This window comes from Salvelinus fontinalis, chromosome 18 (genome assembly GCF_029448725.1).
Source record: "Salvelinus fontinalis isolate EN_2023a chromosome 18, ASM2944872v1, whole genome shotgun sequence".
Taxonomy (NCBI): Eukaryota; Metazoa; Chordata; class Actinopteri; order Salmoniformes; family Salmonidae; genus Salvelinus; species Salvelinus fontinalis.
Genome location: NC_074682.1, coordinates 27,110,919 through 27,130,760, shown reverse-complemented (window position 1 = coordinate 27,130,760; position 19,842 = coordinate 27,110,919). Strand labels below are relative to the sequence as shown.

At 42.2% G+C, this 19,842-nt stretch overlaps 1 protein-coding gene across 1 annotated transcript in view; it reads left to right on the top strand.

Annotated features, from left to right (window-relative positions):
- The window catches only part of LOC129815237 (inter-alpha-trypsin inhibitor heavy chain H3-like), a 47,080-nt gene extending 28,053 nt beyond the window's left edge, over positions 1-19,027 (top strand). The window contains exons 13-21 of the mRNA XM_055868848.1: positions 8,797-9,023; positions 12,390-12,590; positions 12,683-12,730; positions 13,041-13,097; positions 13,455-13,562; positions 13,704-13,878; positions 14,702-14,850; positions 18,295-18,376; positions 18,728-19,027. Coding sequence (XP_055724823.1) covers positions 8,797-9,023; positions 12,390-12,590; positions 12,683-12,730; positions 13,041-13,097; positions 13,455-13,562; positions 13,704-13,878; positions 14,702-14,850; positions 18,295-18,376; positions 18,728-18,842 — 1,162 coding nt within the window. The 3' untranslated portion in view covers positions 18,843-19,027. The remainder of the gene's footprint in view (positions 1-8,796; positions 9,024-12,389; positions 12,591-12,682; positions 12,731-13,040; positions 13,098-13,454; positions 13,563-13,703; positions 13,879-14,701; positions 14,851-18,294; positions 18,377-18,727) is intronic.
- The last annotated feature ends 815 nt before the right edge of the window (positions 19,028-19,842 follow it).

Genomic DNA, 19,842 nt, shown 5'->3' with positions numbered 1-19,842 from the left:
TTTATTCAGTTTAGTCACATGATTTCTCAATTTGCAGTACGTTTGCCAATCGGTTGTGCAGCCAGACTTATTTGCCATTCCTTTTGCCTCATCCCTCTCAACCATAAAATTGTTAATTCCCCATCAATCCACAGAGATGTAACAAGTTGTGCAGTCATTTTCTTAATGGGTGCATGCTTATTAGTAACTGAAATAAGCAATTTCATAAATGCGTCAAGTGCAGTGTCTTGTTGCTCCTCATTACACACCACAGACCAACAAATATTTTTTACATCAACAACATTGGAATCACTACTGAACTTATGGAATGACCTCCTATACACTATATTAGGCCCAACCTTTGGAACTCTGCTTTTCCTAGATATGGCTACTATATTTTGATCACTACATCTAATGGATTTGGATACTGCTTTAAAACAAATTTATGCAGCATTAATAAAGATGTGATCAGTACATGTTGATTATTTTATTTCTGTGCTGTTTTTAACTACCCTGGTAGGTTGACTGATAACCTGAACCACGATGCAGGTAAAGTTTGACGCTTTATCTTGAGATGAAAGCCAGTAAATTTTTAAATCACCCAGAAAATATACCTCTGTTAATATCACAAACATTATCAAGCATTTCACACATGCTATTCAGATACTGACTGTTAGTACTTGGTGGTCTATAGCAGCTTCCCACCAGAATGGGCTTTAGGTGAGGCAGATACATCTGTAGCCATATTACATCAACAGTATTTAACATGAGATCCTCTCTATCAAAACAAATCAAGGGTTATCTCTCACATGCGCCAAACACAACAGGTGTACTGTCACGTTCCTGACCTGTTTTCTGTTAGTTTTGTATGTGGTAGTTGGTCAGGACGTGAGTTTGGGTGGGCAGTCTATGTTTTGTGTTTCTATGTTGGTTTAATAGGGTGACCTGATATGGCTCTCAATTAGAGGCAGGTGGTTTTCCTTTCCTCTGATTGAGAGCCATATTAAGGTAGGTGTTTTCACATTGGTTGTTGTGGGTGGTTGTCTCCTGTGTCAGTGTCTGTGTATGTTACGCCACACGGGACTGTTTCGGTTTTGTTTGTTCGTTCGTTTTATGTAGTCATTTTTCCTGTTCGTGCGTTCTTCGTGTTTTATGTAAGTTCTTACGTTCAGGTCAGTCTACATTTGTTTTGTTATTTTGTTAGTTAGTCAAGTATAGTTCGTTTTGTGTCTTGTTTAAATAAATATCATGTCTTATCACGACGCTGCGTTTTGGTTCAATCCCTGCTCCTCCTCTTCGGATGAAGAGGAGGAGGAACACCGTTACATGTACATCTTACCGTGAAATGCTTACTTACAAGCCCTTAACCAACAATGCAGTTCAAGAAATAGAATTCAGAAAATATTTACAAAATAAACTAAAGTTTAAAAAAATTTAATCAAAATGTAACACAAGAAAATGACATAACAATAACGAGGCTATATACAGGAGGTACAGGTACCAAGTTAATATGCAGGGGTACAGGTTAGTCGAGGTAATTTGTAAAGTGACTATGCATACTGTAGATAATAAACAGCGAATAGCAGCAGTGTAAAAACAAAGGGGGGTCAATGTAAATAGTCGGGGCGGCCATTTGATTAATTGTTCAGCAGTCTTATGGCTTGGAGGTAGAAGCTGTTAAGGGGCCTTTTGGTCCTAGACTTGGCGCTCCGGTACCGCTTACCGTGCGATAGAAGAGAGAACAGTCTATGACTTGGGTGACTGGAGTCCTTGACAATTTTTGGGGCCATCCTCTGACACCATCTAGTTTATAGGTTCTGGACTTCAGAACGCTTGGCCTCAGTTATGTGCTGGGCCATATGCACTACCCTCTGTTGCGCCTTACGGTTAGATGCCAAGCAGTTGCCATACCAGGCGGTGATGCAACCGGTCAGGATGCTATCGATGGTGCAGCTGTAGAACTTTTTGAAAATCTGTGGACCCATACCAAATCCTTTCAATCTCCTGAGGGGGAAAAGGTGTTGTAGTGCCCTCTTCACAACTGTCTTGGTGTGTTTGGGCCATAATAGTCCCTTGGTGATGTGGACACCAAGGAACATGAAACTCTCGACCCGCTCCACTTCAGTCCCCGTCAATGTTCCTGTAGTCCACGATCAGCTCCTTTGTCTTGCTCACATTGAGGGAGATGTTGATGTCCTGGCACCACACTGCCAGTTCTCTGACCTCCTCCCTATAGGCCGTCTCATCATTGTCGGTGATCAGGCCTACCACTGTTGTGTCGTCAGCAAACTTAATGATGGTGTTGGAGTCGTGCTTAGCAACGCAGTTGTTGGTGAACAGGGAGTATAGGAGGGGACTAAGTACACACCCCTGAGGGGCTCCAGTGTTGAGGATCAGCGTGGCAGATGTTGTTGCCTACCCTTACTACCTGGGGGCGGTCCATCAGGAGGTCCAGGATACAGTTGCAGAGGGAGGTGTTTAGTCTCAGGGTCCTTAGCTTAGTGGTGTGCTTTGTGGGTACTATGGTGTTGATTTCTGAGCTGTAGTCAATGAACAGCATTCTCACATAGGTGTTCCTTTTGTCCAGGTGGGAAAGGGCAGTGTGGGGTGCGATTGAGATTGCCTCATCCGTGGATCTGTTAGGGTGGTATGGGAATTGGAGTGGGTGTCAGGTTTCTTGCATGATGGTGTTGATGTGAGCCATGACCAGCCTTTCAAAACACTTCATGGCTACCGACGTGAGTGCTAGGGTACGGTAATTATTTAGGCAGTTTGGCTTCTCTTTCTTGGGCACAGGGACTATGGTGGTCTGTTTGAAATATGTAGGTATTACAGACTCGGGTCAGGGAGAGGTTGAAAATGTCAGTGAAGACACTTGCCGTTTGGTCCGCGGATGCTTTGAGTACACGTCCTAGTAATCCATCTGGCCCCGCGGCTTTGTGAATGTTGACCTGTTTAAAGGTCTTGCTCACATCGGCTACGGAGAGAGTGATCACACAGTCATCCGGAACAGCTGGTGCTCTCATGCATGCTTTAGTGTTGCTTGCCTGGAAGCGAGCATAAAAGGCATTTTATGGTAGGCTCTCCTAGCTTTACATGAATGTGATTCTGAATATTAACAAGTTGAGGAGACTAAATGACTTGTTACGTTAGATTGTAAACTGTCATGGTCAAACCATATAGATTCAATGGTTGTATAAATGGGGAGATGTCTGGCCGTAATAAAGAGATGTTCTGTTTTTTTGACACCACACTCCACAAAGCAAGTCTTGCAGGCTCTAGTTAAGTCATATCTTGATCCCGCCATGTAAGGGCTGCTAAAAAAGTGAAGCTGCAGCTGGCCCAGAACAGAGCAGCACATCTTGCTGTTCATTGTAATCAGAGGGCTGATATAAATACTATGCATGCCAGTCTCTTTTCGCTAAGAGTTAAGGAGAGACTGAATGCATCACTTCTTATTTTTATAAGAAAGATTGTGTTGGAAATTCCAAATTGTTTACATTGTCAACTTATGCACAGCTCTGACACACACACACACAGACTTTTCACACCAGACATGCCACCAGGTTTTTTTTCATAATTCCAGAACTAATTAAAGAACGCGTACAGTAATATATAAATCCATGATTACATGGAACTCCTTTCCATCTCCTATTGCTCAAATGAACAAAAGACCTGCTTTCAAAAACAGATAAAGCAACACCTCATGACGCAAAGCCTCTCCCCTATTTGATTTAGATATTTTGTGTGTATTTATTGATATTTAGGCTGTGTGCCATTTTTTAAATGTATGTTGTTCTGTTCTTGTCTATTAATGTTCTGTATTATGTCATGTTTCATGTTCTGTGTGGACCCCAGGAAGAGTAGCTCGGCTTTCGCAACAGCTAATGGGGATCCTAATAAAATTCCAAAACATACATGGCAAACTCAATCTGCCTTTCTCTCACTGGACACCTCCGATCTCCAGCCCCATGATCACCCCCACAACTAACACGCACAACTTTCTCCACCGATACCACACATTCCTTCGTCTCATGCACTCCTGCACACTTCTCACATCTAATATACATTATTCACACTCCATAACTTTTTCCACATTTTGTTGCGTTACAGCCTGAATTTAATTGATAAAATTTAGATTTTTTTCAATGGCCTACACACAATACCCCATAATGTCAAAGTGGAATTGTATTTTTCTTTATGTTTACAAATTAATATAAATAAAAAGCTGGAATGTCTTGAGTCAATAAGTATTCAACCCCTTGGTTATGGCAAGCCTAAATAAGTTCAGAAGTAAAAATGTGCTTAACAAGTCACATAATAATTTGCATGGACTCACTATGTGTGCAATAATAGTGTTTAACATGATTTTTGAATGTCAACCTCATCTCTGTACCCCACACATACAATTATTTTTAAGGTCCCTCAGTCGAGCAGTGAATTTCAAACACAGATTCAACCACAAAGACTAGGGAGGTTTTGTTGCTTTGGGGAGGGTTGTGTGTTTTTTCTTTATTGGGCGCAGGGGAGGTTAGTGCGTTTTTCCCCACTAGGTTTACATTTGCTTTTCTGCTCGTATTTTCCCTTTAAACAATGGCTTGACGTACTTTGATGTTTCCCTAATAAAGTTTAGAAATGTTTGTGAAGGTGTGGTATTGTGTGGCTGTTATTAAGCTTTAGCTAATGCAGGCCTATGATATGAAGGAAGTGGGCCCCAGCGATCCAACTGACTCTAACAATTGAACTTGAGGTAGGGAAGACTGTTTCAGACCTACCAGAGTTACTTCTATAATCTAACAATATAATGCTTATATACAAAATATTCTGACCGAACGATAACAAACGACCCTCCTTCTGTATGTCTATATCTGTTTGGCAGACGTAGTAGCCATCTGACATAAAGAAAAGCACGTCGGTGTAATAACATGCCACATATACAGCTCTGGAAAAAATGAAGAAATTACTGTAAAATGATCAGTTTTCTGGTTTTACTATTTATAGGTATGTGTTTGGGTAAAATGAACATTTTGTTTTATTCTTTAAACTACTGACAACATTTTTACCAAATTCCAAATAAAAATATTGTAATTTAGAGCATGTATTTGCAGAAAGTAACAACTGGTCAAAATTACAAAAAATGTCAGACCTTGAACAATGCAAAGAAAATAAGTTAATATTAATTTTTAAACAACACAATACTAATGTTTTAACTTAGGAAGAGTTCAGAAATCAATATTTCGTGGAATAACCCTGATTTTCAATCACAGCTTTCATGCGTCTTGGCATGCTCTCCACCAGTCTTTCACATTGATGTTGGGTGACTTTATGCCGCTCCTGGCGCAAAAAAAAATGAAGCAGCTCGGCTTTGTTTGATGGCTTGTGACCATCTGTCTTCCTCTTGATCACATTCCAGAGGTTTTCAATGGGGTTCAGGTCTGGAGATTGGGCTGGTCATGACAGGGTCTTGATCTGGTGGTCCTCCATCCACACATTGATTGACCTGGCTGTGTGGCATGGAGCATTGCCCTGCTGGAAAAAACAATCCTCAGAGTTGGGGAACATTGACAGAGCAGAAGGAAGCAAGTTTTCTTCCAGGACAACCTTGTACGTGGCTTGATTCATGCGTCCTTCACAAAGACAAATCTACCTGATTCCAGCCTTGCTGAAGCACCCCCAGATCATCACTGGTCCTCCACCAAATTTCACAGTGGGTGCGAGGCACTGTGGCTTGTAGGCCTCTCCAGGTCTTTCACCCAGTGAAATTTGGTGATTTAGTTATTGTTTTAGGAAAGTAGTCTAAAAAACAGTAAAATAATAACCTATCAAGTTTCCCATGTGCTTCACATTGAAACACCAGGAATAGTGTTTTTGTAAATTGGTATAGGCTGTTTTTAAGGACGCGTAAATGTGGCTCATTTTGCCAATAACCCTTGTTTGTTGATGGCGTTGGCTGCGCCAGGTTAGATCTGAATGTTTGTTGATGGCGTTGGCTGCACCAGGTCAGATCTGAATGTTTGTTGATGGCGTTGGCTGCGCCAGGTCAGATCTGAATGTTTGTTGATGGCGTTGGCTGCACCAGGTCAGATCTGAATGTTTGTTGATGGCGTTGGCTGCGCCAGGTCAGATCTGAATGTTTGTTGATGGCGTTGGCTGCGCCAGGTCAGATCTAAATGTTTGTTGATGGCGTTGGCTGCGCCAGGTCAGATCTGAATGTTTGTTGATGGCGTTGGCTGCGCCAGGTCAGATCTGAATGTCCAGCACCAACATTTCCTAAAGGAAACTAAAATGGCATATTGTTTTTATGAAGATTTTAGAATATTCGCATGAAAATCTGTAGACAATTGGATGGAAACCTAGCTAGTGAGCTAGTCCCAGAGTCACTTTGGTTATGGCTGTGCATCATGGTTCTACAGCAGCCCCAAACATCTAAAGAATAAGCTACCAGCCAGACAAGCTTTTAAGAACTTTACTTAAACTCTCTCCTCATAGTCATCTGGAGATTGTGTCTGTATCTATGTAATTGTATAAGTATTTATGTAAAATATAGGGACCACAATGGAAATAAGTCCCCGGCTTTATTGTGCAATCCCGGTCACTTTAAAAAATCTTTGTGCATATACGGTAAGTATTTTTTTAGTGACAAATAAAATAAATCAATAAATCAATACAAACTGTGCATTGGCCAACTGATTAATGCCACCAAACATTTTAATGACATTCAGAAATTGGTGTGGGGAATTTGGAAAGTATTCAGACCAATTGACTTTTTCCACATTTTGTTACGTTACAGCCTTATTCTAAAATTGATTAAATTGTTTTTTCCCCATCATCAATCTAGATACAATACCCCATAATGACAAAGCAAAAACAGGTTAAGACATTTTTGCAAATGTACTACAAATAAAAAATTGAAATATCACATTTACATAAGTATTCAGACCCTTTACTCAGTAGTTTGTTGAAGCATCTTTGGCAGCAATTACAGCCTTGAGCCCCCCCAGTAAATGTCGATCTGTCCATAACTTAATTGATAGAGTAAAAGAAGGAAGCTTGTACAGAATAAAAAATATTCAAAAACATGCATCCTGCAACAAGGCACTGAAGTTATACTGCAAAAAAATGTGGCAAAGCAATTCACTTTTTGACCTGAATACAAAAGTGTTATGTATGGGGCAAATCCACAAAAAAATATATATATATATTTTCAAGCATAGTGGTGGCTGCATCAAGTTATGGTTATGCTGGGGAGTTTTTCAGGATTTAAAAAGAAATGGAGTAGAACTAAGCACAGGCAAAATCCTAGAGGAAAACCTGCTTCAGTCTGCTTCCCACTTCCCACACTGGGAGATAAATTCAGCTTTCAGCAGGACAATAACCTAAAACACAAGGCCAATCTACAGTGGAGTTGTTTACCAAGACGACATTGAATATTGTGGCCCAGTTAAAGTTTTGACTTAAATCTACTTGAAAATCTATGGCAAGACCTGAAAATAATTGTCTAGCAATGATCAATAACTAATTTGACAGAGCTTCAATAATTTTGAAAAGAACGGGCAAAATTGCACAATCCAGCTGTGGAAACCTCTTTGACACTTACCAAGAAAGACTCACAGCTGTAATGACTGCCAAAGGTGCTTCTACAAAGTCTTGACTCAGGAGTGTGAATAGTTATGTAAATGAGACATTCCTGTATTTCATATTCAATAAATGTTTTCACTTTGTCATTATGGGATATTGTTTGTAAATGGGTGAGAAAAATATTTAATACATTTTGAATTCAGGCTGTGACACAAAAAAATGTGAAATAAGTTAAAGGGTATAAATACTTTCTGACCATAAATGTCTCCATTTTTATTTTCTTGGAAAGCTTTTGCATTTACAACTTGTCTAAGATTTCAGCCAGTCTATGGCTGTGGATTGACTGCATTGTTTGAATGAAATGTTGGCATATTGGCAGTTAATTTAAAAAATGTATAGAATCTTTCCTCTAAAACTGGCTGGCTAGTTAGCTAACAAACATACAGTGCAGATAAATTATTCAAGTTAATTATTTTAAACAATATTTTATCACAGCACTGGCAATCCGTGGTTGACCATTTCCCTGACCTTTATCCCATCATAAGAAGATTCATGTCCATTCTAGTTGATGGTTGAATAATTTGGTCCACTGTTTAGTTTGAGCACAAAATATATACTTTCTCATGCAATATCGACGGATGGAGGTGTTCTAGACAATTATGCCCGTACCATATATTGGCTGACATGGCGATCAGGATTGCAGGTAAACAGAAAGCGTTATGAAATGTGATAGTTTTTTATTCCATAACTCCATTGACGAGAATCTTATTGTGATGATGTGGCACAACGCGATTTCGTGATTTCACAGATGGACCACTTAAAAGGAGAATTTAACCAAAATCTCTATATTTTTAAATATAAACAGCATGTTATAGAAGGGTCTAGATACTTTGTTTTCCAATTTTACCCCCAACCAGCGATACACTTTCTTATCCTTGCAGTATGGAGGCTCTGAAAAAACATGAACAAATGCTCAAAAAAAAAACAAATACTGTATGTCCTTTTAGAAAGGGAAAAGCTCTCAGTATAGTGACGCAGGTCTTTACATGTTGTAGACATAAAACTGTGTCATTCAAACTTTATCCGGCGAAATTACAGAAGTTAAATTCTCGAGTGGATTATCCCATTAAAGCTTTTGCAAACTAGGTAAAAAAAAATATTTTACTATTTTGTAAATGTTTTATGCAAATAAAATTATATTTTACTTAAATCATACCTGTGTGTGTGTGTGTGTTTCAGGGTGCAGTCAAGCGGGAAGGCGAAGGAGAAGGTGAAGAAAGAGGCCCTGGACCTTTGTCTGAAGTACGGCTTTGTGACTCCTCTCACCTCCATGGTGGTCACCAAGCCCCAGGGAGAAACCTCACAGGTGGCCCACAAGCCCAAGGAGGGAGAGAAGCCCTCAGGAACCAGGCAAGGCTTCTCTGGGTGGAGTTTCCAGTTCATGAGTGGCCAAGCCGGATACCCCGGTGAGCAAAACTACCATCATCAACACAAGCACACCAGCACGCATGCACACACCATAGGTATACTGTCATGGCATTTTCCTGTATTACCAAATGAGGAGAGTTACAAACCACACACCAGTCAGAGTTATACTTAAATTTCATCTTTAATAATATTATATGAGCTTCACCATAGCCCTTTGACTCTCAGATCAATTCAGTGTCTATAATGAATTCTGAGAGTGCCTACAAAAGAATACCAATATCTTTTATAGCCAAGATACACCCCTCTCAACTTACATGACGAACCACAGATCTTAGAAAAACTTCACAAAGGGCCTTTTACTTGAGAAGGGAGTATCCCATAGCCAGATAGCATTAGCTATAAATTATCGTTCAGTTTGGTCTCTAAGACGAGGTTCTAATCTCGTTCCTGGTACTTCATATTACCAAAACATTACCTCATCCAAGGCATAACTCAATTGTCAACTCTATTTTCTCCCATCTCAAGTAAACCCCCTCTTCTCCCCACTCCTGGACAAGCTCACTGAGGGGAGTGACTTGCGCACAGACATTGTGGAGCCAAGAGATAATTGGTTCCCCCTTGATCACGCCATCCCTTCACATGGTTTAACAGATACATTTACATATGAAGACAATGTTCCATTTTGACCTCTCCCTTTCTGATATTCTGCATATTACCAGACATGTAAAAGACAAGCCTGACCTCTCCCCTCTCTGGGCCCCAAGTGAATTTTCCCTAGCTGAGAAGGGAAAAGTGCAACTGCCAACCCTATAGTCCAAAGGGAAAAATTCTAATGACAAGTATCTCACATAAGCATATTATGCAAATAAAACATATTATCTATGTTACCCAACTAATTCTGATTCAGCCGCCACAATACACACACATACTGTCTACAACAGTGAATGACAATTACTCTATGGTGTGAGTCAATGGAGTAAATAAAAGAGCAAATACTGTCAATCTATAAACGTAGCATTATAACTACATGACCAAAAGTATGTGGACACCTTCTCATCGAACATCTCATTCCAAAATCATGGACATTAATTTCGGAGTTGGTCCCCCTTTTGCTGGAATAACAGCCTCCACTCTTCTGGGATGGCTTTCCACTAGATGTTGGAACATTGCTGCAGGGACTTGCTTCCATTCAGCCACAAGAGCATTAGTGAGGTCGGGAAGTGATGTTGGGCGATTAGGCCTGGCTCGCAGTTGACGTTCCAATTCATCCCAAAGGTGTTCTATGGGTTTGAGATCAGGGCTCTATGCAGGCCAATCAAGTTCTTCCACACCGATCTCGACAAACCTTTTCTGCATGGACCTCGCATTGTGCACAGGGGCATTATCGTGCTGAAACAGGAAAGGGCCTTCTTCAAACTGTTGCCACAAAGTTGGAAGCACAGAATTGTCTAGAATGTCATTGTATGCTGCAGCATTAAGATTTCCCTTCACTGGAACTAAGCGGCCCGAACCATGGAAAACAGCCCCACACCATTATTCCTCCTCCAACAAACGTTACAGTTGGTACTACACATTGGGGCAGGTAGCGTTCTCCTGCCATCAGCCAAACGCAGGTTCATCCGGTCGAACTGCCAGATGTTGATTCATCACTCCAGAGAATATGTTTCCACGACTCCATATTCCAATGGCGGCGAGCTGGTTCAACCGACGCTTGGCGTTGCGCGTGGTGATCTTAAGCTTGTGTGTGACTGCTCGTCCATGGAAACCCATTTCATGAAGCTCCCGACTAACAGTTATTGTGCTGACGTTGCTTCCAGGCAGGGGCAGTTTGGAACCTAGTAGTGAGTGTTGCAACCGGGGACAGACCATTTTTACACACTACGCGCTTCACCACTCGGCGGTCCCGTTCTGTGAGCTTGTACCACTTTGCGGCTGAGACGTTGTTACTTGTAGACATTTCCACTTCACAACAACAGCACTTACAGTTGACCGGGGCAACTCTAGCAGGGCAGAAATTTGATGAAATGACTTGTTGGAAAGGTGACATCCTATGACGGTGCCACGTTGAACGTCACTGAGCTCCTCAGTAGGGCCATTCCAGTGACTGAAATAGCCGAATCCACTCATTTGAAGGGCTGTCCACATACCCTATATATACAAAAGTATGTTTTCTGTTTACCAGAGCACCCTGCACAGCCAGTGCCAGATTATGGTGGTTAAACAAATACCCTACCCCTAATTTTAATCTTCAATCTTCGCTGGGATATTCACTTCAGGATTTCCGGAAAACCAGGGAACTTTGAGAAAGTTGCTTGAATTTTTTAACCCCCTTAAAAATAAACCCTATCAGCTCCAATTCATTTTACCGTACAGTAATTTTTTGGGGAGTTAGGACTTCGGCGTCCTTGGGTCCTCTACAGTTTGTGAGTGTCATTGTACACAACAGAGGATGTGCGTGTTCGTGAGAGAATTCGGTCATTATAGTTTGTAGCTCAAACCGTTGTAGTGTAACACTGCTCTAGATTAGCTCCCATCCACGCACAGGCAAATGGATGCATTGTAATGAGACGTGTCGCATGCAAGATCCTGGAAGTCTATAATTCAAACTCACAGATCTTAACAGTAATTTAACAGCGTCGACATTCATCTTAATTAAAGCTGGAATCCATAGTGGTGAAACTGCCAAGTCCGTTTGCGATATTACAACAACAAAGACGGTACTTCAAACAACAAACACTCGACAAGGACATCATTGTATGTAGTAACAAAACTCTAACAAATAGCCTGGGCGGCCAGTGGCGCTGATTCGACTATTGTGGTAATCAGCGTTAAAGGCCCAGTGCAGTCAAAAACGTGAATATTTTTTTCCCCGTTTTATTTCCAGAGTGGACAAAACATCAAGAACGCCTTCCTAATATTGAGTTGTATTTCTGTACACTCAGTGTATACAAACACTGAAACCACTATAAATAGCATCAGGATCAGTGTGATCAGGTTTAGATTAGTACAGGTAGATGCAATGATTAAAATGAAATGAAATCGAATTTTTTTTAATGTGTGATTTTTCAACAAAAGAATTGTCATAATACTGTACACTTACTAACATAACAAAAAGGAGAGTCAAAATGTGTAGAGGGAAAATATTCCAATCAAAAAAAGGCCAACAACAGTAGAGAGATGCTATATTAGTGCATTGGCCCAACGCTATTAAGCCAATACACTTTCCTTTTGTCATTCCCTAGCTGGTTCTTCCCCCACCAAAATAACATAAACTAAAAGCCAAGTCTAACCGCTTTGAGAGTGTAGTGCAAAAAACCCCACTCTGCAATGGTTGAATTCAGACCAATTCTAAACAATTCTGTGAGGAGTTTTACAACTACTCCTGCCTCTTAACTGCTTTACAGGACAAGCTCAGGCAATGGGAGGAAGAAGAGGAGGAGGTGGAGTAGGAGGAGGTGGATCAGGAGGAGGAGGAGGTGGAGTAGGAGGAGGTGGATCAGGAGGAGGAGGAGGAGGTGGAGTAGGAGGAGGTGGATCAGGAGGAGGAGGAGGAGGTGGAGTAGGAGGAGCAGGGGGGGGAGCAGGCGGAGCGGGACGAGTAAGAGGCAAGTGACTACTGTATCTTTCCCCTACATCATAGCTCCACTTGTTGAACATCAGTTTAGGTGTGCTCAACGTGTGATGTCTTTTGTCATAGGCTTGCTGCTTTCTGCTGCGGAAGATTCATATTCTGCCTATATAATTGGTAATTGTTCCACGTTATAAAATAATTGTAGAATATTTTTTGTCTGTTTGTACTGTCTGTGTGTAGAGCCATGCCTGTTTAAATGCCCTCACTGACCAACTGATTGACTGTACGGTGTGTGTGCGTGTGTGTGTGTGCGTGCATTTGTGTATGTGTGCGCACGAGTGCGTGTCTGGCTGGCCGGCCGTCTGGCAATGGCTGTGTGTGTGTGTGTGTGTGTCTGTGTGTAGGATCCTTTGTGTAATGTTCTGACTGTGTGTAGGATTGTCTTTGTAAATGTTCTCTCATGTTACATTTTCAACTGAAATAGAGAAACATCAACCATCTCAATCGACTAAAACTACAACTAGAGCTACACCTACAACTGGTACTGCAATATTTATATTTCTTCTTTTTTATTAAGATGTTGCTGTTTTTTCATAAACAAATTATCCTTATCTCTCTACCCTCTGCATCCTCTCTCTCTCTCTCTCTCTCTCTCTCTCTCTCTCTCTCACTCACTCACTCACTCACTCACTCACTCACTCACTCACTCACTCACTCACTCACTCACTCACTCACTCACTCACTCACTCACTCACTCACTCACTCACTCACTCACTCACTCACTCACTCACTCACTCACTCACTCACTCACTCACTCACTCACTCACCCTTCACTCACTCACTCACTCACTCACTCACTCACTCACTCACTCACTCACTCACTCACTCACTCACTCAGTGAGTCCTCCCCTGAGGTTCCTGTTGCCAGCTGAGGGTCAGGCCCTGCCACTGTGCTATGACATCCCTGTGGCTCTCTCGCTCAGACTCCTAAAGGACCCCAACAATGGTGACCTGACCTTAGAAATCAAATGTTTTTCAATGCCTTACATCATTCATTAGTAAATTCATTCATTCCTTGACCTGTCCACATTATCCCCTTACTCCTCAAACATCTTTGAATGAATGAATTGTGTCGATCTTTTCCCAGAGTTGTCTATGAACGGTCAGCTTGGACAATCAGCCAGCGCAGGCTACCAGAAGATTGTGATCCACTACAAAAACAATCAACATATTGAGTTAGACACCACTGTCATCACCTTCAACAATGGACAGGATGCAACATATTTCTCCTGGAGCCTGAACATCAATCACAAAACAGACAGGTTCTGAATCACAGACAAACTACAGACTTTCTGATAAAAGTCATTTTGTGCTACAGTATTGTTTTGTTTCTGTGATTAGATTTCTGCTTTAGCTTATTGTGCAGTGCAAGGTGTTTTAATTATAGCCTGGTTAAACCAAGTGAAGTGAGACAATAGTGAGTGCAGTGTTCAGTCTGGTTTAGGCCTCAGGTATTTAATGTTGGGAACACAAGTATTGTATGGAGACGTGAAGATCTCTACAGTGTACACTAAGTGTATAAAACATTAGGAACACCTCACTAATGTTGAATTGCACAGTACCCCACCCCACTCCCTCTCCAGAACAGCCACAATTCGTCGGGGAATGGACTCTACTAGGTGTCGAAAGCGTTCCACAAGGATGCTGGCCCATGTTGACCCCAATGCTACACACAGGAAACTGTTGAGCATGAAAAACCCATCAGCGTTGCAGTTCTTCACACACTCAAACTGGTGCGCCTGGCACATACTCCCATACCCCGTTCAAAGGCACTTCATTCTTTGGTCTTGCCCATTCACCCTCTGAATGGCACACATACACAATCCATGTCTTAATTTTCTCAAGGTTTAAAAATCCTTCTTTAACCTGTTTCCTCCCCTTCATCTACACTGATTAACAAGTAACATCAATAAGGGATCACAGCTTTCACTTGAGTTCACCTGGTCAATCTATGTAATGAAAAGAGCAGGTGTTCTTAATGTTTTGTGCACCCAGTGTATATTACTTAAGTTGCCTTTCTACATTTAAACATTTGGTCAAAATAGATATTTACTTTTTTTTGCCAATTAAATTGATATCCTGCAGTGTGTCTCTGATCCTACGGGACAAGGAGATGGACATCACCATAGGGTCAACGCAGATCATCATCATGCTCTATGAGAGGAATGGAATTAAGTTCCTGTGGCCCGCGCTGAGGCAGCGCCCAACGGGAGGCAATATTGTGGGGATCATGGGTGAGTGAAACATTATCAGTTAGGACTACATTCTACTTCATATTCCTTTGTTTCTATGTGAGTGAGGGTTTATATTCGGAACAGCAAAAAAGGGCTGTCCCATGACGCCAGATCAATGTCTGTGCTCATGGGGCGGCCAATGACTTAGTTACATTTTTAAAAGGAATTGGATTCTGTTTTATTAAACAGTTTAAAATCACATTACATAATTTCACAAATAGTTTCATCTTTACTCATTCATTTTATACAATAATTAGATGCAAATCTCGGAGACTCTTGTATAAACAGAGTTATGGTAATGTGGCTGTATTGTCTCTCATGAGGTCACAAATAGTAGACAAAATGGACCGGTCGTAACTGGATTCTCCACCAACCGTTTACACATTCTGCAAAACATGGATATTGTTCAGTTCTCAAGTTCTGTGAGGTAGAAGAAGTTCCTTTGTTCTTCTGTGAACCCTCTCTCTATAACGCATGGCCGGGGGGAAAGAGAGTCTCCTCATGGAATTTACGACCTGAGAGAACAGAGCCTTGGTAGGTGGGAGAGAGAGGTGGTAAGAGAGAGGGAAGGGTACTCACTATACCCAAAGAGGGCCACGTCATGACACCTCCCTCGCCCTCCTTTCGGCAAATCTGACCACGACTCCATTTTGTTTCTCCCAGCCTATAGACAGAAACTAAAACAGGAAACGCCCGTGCTCAGGTCTGTGCAACACTGGTCCGACCAATCTGATTCCACACTTCAAGATTGCTTCGACAACGTGGACTGGGATATGTTTCGGGCAGCATCGAACAACAACAATGATGTATACGCTGATTCAATGAGCGAGTCTATTAGCAAGTGCATCGGTGAAGTTGTACCCACGGCGACCATTAAAACCTTCCCCAACCAGAAAGCGTGGATTGATGGAAGCATTGGCACAAAACTGAAAGCACAAACAACTGCTTTTAATCAGGGCAAGGCGACCGCCAGGCAATCAAACAAGCTAGGCGTCAGTATAGAGACAAAGTAGAGTTGCAATTCAACGGCTCAGACACGAGAGGCATGTGGCAGGGTCTACAGTCAATCACGGACAACAAAAAGAAAACCAGCCCCGGCGCGGACCACAATGTCTTGCTCCCATGCAAACTAAACAACTTCTTTGCTTGCTTTGAGGACAATACAGTGCCACCGACACGGCCCGCTACAAAAACCTGCAGGCTCTCCACTGCAGCCAACATGAGTAAAACATTTAAACGTGTTAACCCTCGCAAGACTGCCGGCACAGATAGCATCCCTAGCCACGTCCTCAGAGCATGTGCAGACCAGCTGGCTGGTGTGTATACGGACATATTCAATCAAATCAAATCAAATCAAATGTATTTATATAGCCCTTCTTACATCAGCTGATATCTCAAAGTGCTGTACAGAAACCCAGCCTAAAACCCCAAACAGCAAGCAATGCAGGTGTAGAAGCACGGTGGCTAGGAAAAACTCCCTAGAAAGGCCAAAACCTAGGAAGAAACCTAGAGAGGAACCAGGCTATGAGGGGTGGCCAGTCCTCTTCTGGCTGTGCCGGGTGGAGATTATAACAGAACATGGCCAAGATGTTCAAATGTTCATAAATGACCAGTATGGTCAAATAATAATAATCACAGTAGTTGTCGAGGGTGCAGCAAGTCAGCACCTGAGGAGTAAATGTCAGTTGGCAATCAATCCCTATCCCAGTCTGCTGTTCCCACATGCTTCAAGAGGGCCAAAATTGTTCCTGTTCCCAAGAAAGCTAAGGTAACTGAGCTAAACGACTATCGCCCTGCAGCACTCACTTCCGTCATCATGAAGTGCTTTGAGAGACTAGGGAAGGACCATATCACCTCCACCCTACCTGACACCCTAGACCCACTCCAATTTGCTTACTGCCCCTATAGGTCCACAGACAACGCAATTGCAATCACACTGCACACTGCCCTAACCCATCTGGACAAGAGGAATACCTATGTAAGAATGCTGTTCATCGACTACAGCTCAGCATTTAACACCATAGTACCCTCCAAACTTTTCATTAAGCTCAAGACCCTGGGTCTCAACCCCACCCTGTTCAACTGGGTCCTGGACTTCCTGATGGGACGCCCCCAGGTGGTGAGGATAGGAAGCAACATCTCCACCCCGCTGATCCTCAACACTGGGGCCCCACAAGGGTGCGTTCTCAGCCCTCTCCTGTACTCCGTTTTCACCCATGACTGCGTGGCCATGCACGCCTCCAACTCAATCATCAAGTTTGCAGACGGCACTACAGTGGTAGGCTTGATTACCAACAACAACAAGACGGCCTACAGGGAGGAGGTGAAGGCCCTCGGAGTGTGGTGTCAGGAAAATAACCTCACACTCAACGTCAACAAAACAAAGGAGATGATCGTGGACTTCAGGAAACAACAGAGGGAGCACCCCAGTATCCACATCGACGGGACAGTAGTGGAGAAAGTGGAAAGTTTTAAGTTCCTCTGCGTACACATCACAGACAAACTGAAATGGTCCACCCACACAGACAGCGTGGTGAAGAAGGCGCAACAGCGCCTCTTCAACTTCAGGAGGCCGAATAAATGTGTCTTTTCACCAAAAACACTCACAAATTTTTACAGATGCACAATTGAGAGCATCCTGTCGGGCTGTATCACCGCCTAGTACGGCAATTGCTCAACCCACAACCATAAGGCTCTTCAGAGGGTAGTGAGGTCTGCACAACGCATCACCGGGGGGCAAACTACCTGCCCTCCAGGACACCTACACCACCCGATGTCACAGGAAGGCCAAAAAGATCATCAAGGACAACAACCACCTGAGCCACTGCCTGTTCACCCCGCTATCATCTAGAAGGCGAGGTCCGTACAGGTGCATCAAAGCTGGGACCGAGAGACTGAAAAACAGGTTCTACCTCAAGGCCATCAGACTGTGAAACAGCCATCACTAACATTGAGTGGCTGCTGCCAACATATTGACTCAAATCTCTAGCCACTTAATAATACAAAATTGGATGTAATAAATTTTTCACTAGCCACTTTAAACAATGGTACTTTATATAATGTTTGCATACACTACATTACTCATCTCATATGTATATACTGTACTCTATACCATCTACTGCATCTTGCCTATGCCGTTCGGCCATTGCTCATCCATATCGGCCATCGCTCATCCATCCATCCATATGTACATATTCTTATTAATTCCCTTTACACTTGTGTGTAAAAGGTAGTTATTGTGAAATTGTTAGATTACTTGTTAGATATTACTGCATGGTCGGAACTAGAAGCACAAGCATTTCGCTACACTCGCATTAACACCCGTGTGTCACATGTGTATGTGACCAATAACATTTGATTTGATTTGATTAGAGCTACAGAGGACCACCTGCTCATACTGTCCATTTGAATACATGGTGACAGTATTTGTACTGTGTTCTACAGCCCGTCCACCTGTTGCCTATGAAGAGGTCCAGGGGACAACAATGAAACTGAAGATTCAGGACAAAGAAGTAGAAGTCTCCAGGTAAGATCAACTTTCTATCAGAAACTAACTGTGTGTATAGTGATCTTGACTGTCCATAGGTTGTGTGTGTTACTACTGTGTATCTTCAGCAATAATGTGTCTTTAGTGTATTCATTGAGTTTATATTTTGATGATTCTGTTTGATTGTATAGTTCTGTGAGAATAGTTAGGGAAACTGGAGTGTTCTGTTTATGCAAAGAACCTTGTTGTGTGTGTGTGTGTGTGTGTGTGTGTGTGTGTGTGTGTGTGTGTGTGTGTGTGTGTGTGTGTGTGTGTGTGTGTGTATGTGTGTGTGTGTGTGTGTGTGTGTGTGTGTGTGTGTGTGTGTGTGTGTGTGTGTGTGTGTTGTAGGGACTCTGCTGTGGATCTCAGCGTTCGCTCTGCCCCCACCGTGGCATGCTGGTTGCTGCCTCTTCAGTCTGCCCTACAGGGCGAGCTAGCTGACTTCACCGTCACACAACTCTAACTGACCATGTAGTTGCTCCCATCACCAACTAATCAACACTATACATACAGTAATTCTGTTCTAGAATTAAGAAGAGAAACAATAAAGCCTGAGGTTTCTTTATAGAGTCCAACGAGTTCACATAATAACACAGCTAAATTGTCCTGTACCATATTCATTGTTGAATAAATGTATCATTTTTTGAACAGTGACAACTTTTGTGTTGCATTCCACACTCTTCAATACACACACACACACACACACACACACACACACACACGCACACACACACACACACACACACACACACACACACACACACACACACACAGTGTGTATGCTGTGCATTTTCATTTATTTTTCACTCTCTAACTTCCATTTACACGGTGAGGTCAATGGCTGTTTGCACTGGGTGGGTCTGGGAGGTGGTGGGTCACCATGTTCATAGCATGGACATTAAACATTCTCTATTTACAGCTAACCATAATTTTGTCAGCTGTGTATTGTATGATCTTAGAAGTCATGTGTGTATCATCGCCACCAGGGAAAAGCTATTAAGCAATCCAGGAATGCATTTCTGTAATGGTTCTCTTGAAGTAAGGTGACTAATACATTTTACAGGACACCCTGCTGAAGGAAACAAACTGAACAGGAAAACTGTGCCTTGAACCACTACGTACAGTATCACTGATATTTTCACTAAATCTACAATCTAATTGTAGACTCTTCTGTGGGTCTTGACATGACTAAGCGTACAGTATGTTAACAGACAGACACATGCTTGACAGGCTTTACATTGGATTTATACCTAACTGATAACACACACACACAGCCAAGGATATAGACTTTGATCCGTCTGGGTACATTAGTTAAAGTTTTACCACAATAAACAAGCAGGGTTCCTGCTGGATATTACTGCTGCGTTGCCTTGTCTATTACCATGGGTTTTATGTCACTGCTTTTTGGGTTGTAATGTGTGTGTTTTTCAAATTATTTTTATCAAATCAGTTAAGAACAAATT